General features: G+C 40.1%; 1 protein-coding gene across 1 annotated transcript; it reads right to left on the bottom strand.

Annotated features, from left to right (window-relative positions):
* Positions 1-1,457: 1,457 nt before the first annotated feature.
* CHRM5 (cholinergic receptor, muscarinic 5) lies at positions 1,458-3,047 on the bottom strand. The gene has a single exon (XM_009885547.1). The coding sequence runs from the start codon at positions 3,045-3,047 to the stop codon at positions 1,458-1,460; it is 1,590 nt and encodes a 529-aa protein (XP_009883849.1).
* Positions 3,048-3,523: the final 476 nt, after the last annotated feature.

Genomic DNA, 3,523 nt, shown 5'->3' with positions numbered 1-3,523 from the left:
TCCCCTGCTCTGTTCCAGTGGTCTTCCGCTGAAGGCTGCCCCTCGCTTACACATTCAGTCGATGCTGCAGGACTCCTGCCAATCTCACACAGACATCAGGCAGCCACATGCAGTTCACCCCTGCCTCAGAAGTGTCCTCACCACATACCCAAAGCCCCGGCAAACCTCAGGTAGTGGCCCGAGTCTCAGCTCATTGTAACTAGGCCAGTACAGTGCAGTCCCAGAAGCCACAGCCGTCAGAGGGGTTGACTCCAGCCCCCAGTACTGTAGCAGATATGGTTGTGCTGGACTAGAAGATAGTGACTGGAGATAAACTATTTTTCCAAACACCTAATGTTGATTAGCATTTGTAAAGCTATTTAAAGATAAAAAGTGCTCTTAAAGTGCAAAGTTTCCTTAATAGTTTTATAGAAATATTTCAAAATTACTTTAAAAACCTTTCTTCTTTCAGAAATGCCAATTCTGCCACTGTTTTCAATAATTTCATAACATATAGGTGAATGCACAGGGCATCAATATGTATTTTTCTCTTGTTCTGGATCACTCCATCATTAATGGAAACTTTTAGGGCAAGGGGAAGCACAATAGAGAAGATGATTGCAAAGAAGACTTTCCTTATGTTGTAAAGTAGATAGACTATGTTCGTTGTGCTTTGCAGTCAGTTCTGATTTGTACCATTGTCACTATACTATAAAATTTTAAAATTTCCTTCAGAGGCATTGGGAAATGGAGAAATTCAGAGGTATCCACCAACCATCACCATTTTTTACAGATGACAGTGACTTGCATGATGGAACTGAGATTGGGACTGGCTCCTTCATATAAAAACCACATCTATTTCCTCCACTATGAGCCCTTCCTATGTCTCCAGAAAACTCAAAGTGGAAATTTTCTCAGTATTACTTTCTCTTATAATACGTGTGTTCGTTTGGAGTCTTATGAATCTCTCTAAATGTTTAGTAGTAGATGTGACAGCATTTAACCCTTTAAATAGTCCTTGTTTCATTCCAACAGCAGGTGAAAAAGTCTCAAAACAGAAGTACTACAAGCTCCATTGCTTGGTACATTGAAAACTAAACAGACAATACACTAGAAAGGAAAAAAGAAACTATAGGAAGAAACAGTTCTGCACTACAGGGAGACAGACTGGATGACCATCCCACTCTAATTTCTAGTATTTTATAAATTCCCCTACACTTTCTCAGGCTGAAAGAAAGGACAGAACACCCCGAACATAATAAGTTTAACAAATATCTACTGCATAATCACAAACACCTTGTGCTGCTCACAGCAGCCACTGACTCCTTTATCCCAAGCAGACTACTTTCATGCAAAATTTTACTTTTCTGCAGAATTTTTTAACCCCTCGACATATAAAGCAACAGCTTTGAAAAGACAGAATTATGACTAGAAAACGTCGATATCTATTTTCCCTCTTATCCCTTATATAAGAGCAACTATGGCAGTCTGGTATTGCCCTGCCAGTATAGTTTTTCTTCCACTTTTTTCTTTTTCCACTGGCAGAAAAGCAGCATCTTAAAAGTTTTCCTGAAAGTTTTGTTACAGAGGGCATAACAAATGGGGTTAACAGTGCTGTTCACATAGCACAGCCAGTATCCAAGGTGCCACAGTGTCAGGGGAATGCAGTCAGAGCAGAATGTGGAGATCAAAACCATGATATTGTAGGGAGTCCACGTGATGATAAAAGCCAAAAGAATGGCACTTAAAGTCTGTGCTGCTTTGCGTTCCTTTATAAGAACCATACGTTTCCTTTTGGTGATTTGGTTATTTATATTTGGATCCATGCTTTTGATGGAAGGATCCTTTGATAGAGCAGCAGAACAAGGAGTTATTTTTACTTTACGGCAACCATTGTTGGCTTCCTGGCTGCCATCAGCCTTAACCACCAACCGGAATTTATAGGCTACACATTTTTTACTTTTTTGTACGTGGCCTTTGGCAGGTGACAAAAAGTATTTCTGGTTCTCAAAATCATTTTCTTCCGGCTGGTCTTTGACGACAACAACATCCGTACTGTCATTATACTCTTCTGCCTTACCTTTAGATGGACTTTTGTAAGTTACTTGGAAAACAGAATCAGTGGCAAGTTTATCCTCCTCTTCTGAAGATGCGTAGCTGCTGCAGGTGGTTAACTGGTCAGCCTTAGCCCAGTCGTTACAGGTACTTGCTGCCTGAGAGGCTTTCACCGTAGCTGACGTACTTCGGCTAGATGAAGACCAGGAAGCCTGACACCTCTCTCTTTTGACTGTGTTTTGTTGCTTGCAACCGAAGCAAGACTTCAGGAAAGCCTTCTGAGGCTTTATCATCTCAAACTCTGCCACAGACTCCGAACCCTGAAGTTCAGCAAGGTCCTTGGTACGTTTCTCCGTCTCTTTATAGATGCGGCAATACAGAATGGTCATCACGGACACTGGAATGTAAAAAGCAGCAATTGCAGTACCAAAGGTGATAATGGGCTCATATAAAAACTGTATCTGGCACTCTTCAGGTGGTACTGTTCGTTCGCCCACAAAATACTGCCAGCACAAGATTACGGGTGCCCACAAAATGAAGGAAATTAGCCAAGCCAGACCAATCATGATACCAGCTCTTTTGGGTGTGCGCTTGGCCCTGTAAGTTAAAGGCCTTGTGATGGAAAAATACCTGTCAAAACTGATGACTAGGAGGTTCATTACTGAGGCGTTGCTAGCTACATAGTCCAGGGCTAGCCACAGGTCGCAGGCAAGGCTTCCAAGAGACCAATGGCCTATGAGTATGTAAGATGTATAAAGGTTCATAGAAAATATTCCAATGATGAGATCTGCACAGGCGAGGCTGAGCAAGTAATAATTGTTGACAGTTTTGAGCTGGCTGTTAACCTTGAAGGATATCATTACAAGAATATTTCCCACTATGGTTATTAAGCTTACAATTGCTGTTACAGTGGCAATAGTAATGACCTCCCAGAGGCTATGCCCTTCTAACTGCTTATGGTTGATGGATGAACTGTTTACAATAGTAGAATTGCTGAATAAATTTACTTCCATTCTTGTTCTTGGTGTATTGTTATCAGGATGTTAGCACTGTTGCATATTGCTTTCTGTACTTGAAAATATTCTTTTGGTGACAGCTGTAAAGATCAAAGGAAAAAACAGGAAAAGAAAACAGCTCATTAAATAGTACAGACTTCCATTAGAGTTACCACAAAACACTTGTAAAGTAACCTATCAAATTATTTGTGCTCTCTTTTTGCATTTTGATTATTGTTTCTAATTGTGAATATAACTAAAACAAATGTACATTCTAGGACAATGTACTCTGGCATCTTATAACATTTCTAAATGCAATCAAAACACCTATTGTTTCTTAAGACATTCAATCACACCAGCTCTTATATTTTGAATACCTCAGAAGACACTACATATTCTTAAAGACAGACATTTGAAGTTTTGCAGTGCAATAAGACAATGAGTCACTGTGTTTTTTCCTACAGTACTATGTAGAAGAGGTTGAGATTTCAGAA

Source organism: Charadrius vociferus, unplaced genomic scaffold (assembly GCF_000708025.1).
Source record: "Charadrius vociferus isolate BGI_N301 unplaced genomic scaffold, ASM70802v2 scaffold755, whole genome shotgun sequence".
Taxonomy (NCBI): Eukaryota; Metazoa; Chordata; class Aves; order Charadriiformes; family Charadriidae; genus Charadrius; species Charadrius vociferus.
This window is presented reverse-complemented; position numbering and strand designations above follow the sequence as displayed.

What these genes read in the sequence shown, in the direction of transcription:
- CHRM5 (XM_009885547.1), bottom strand. Translation starts at nt 3,047, where the DNA reads ATGGAAGTAAATTTATTCAGCAATTCTACTATTGTAAACAGTTCATCC.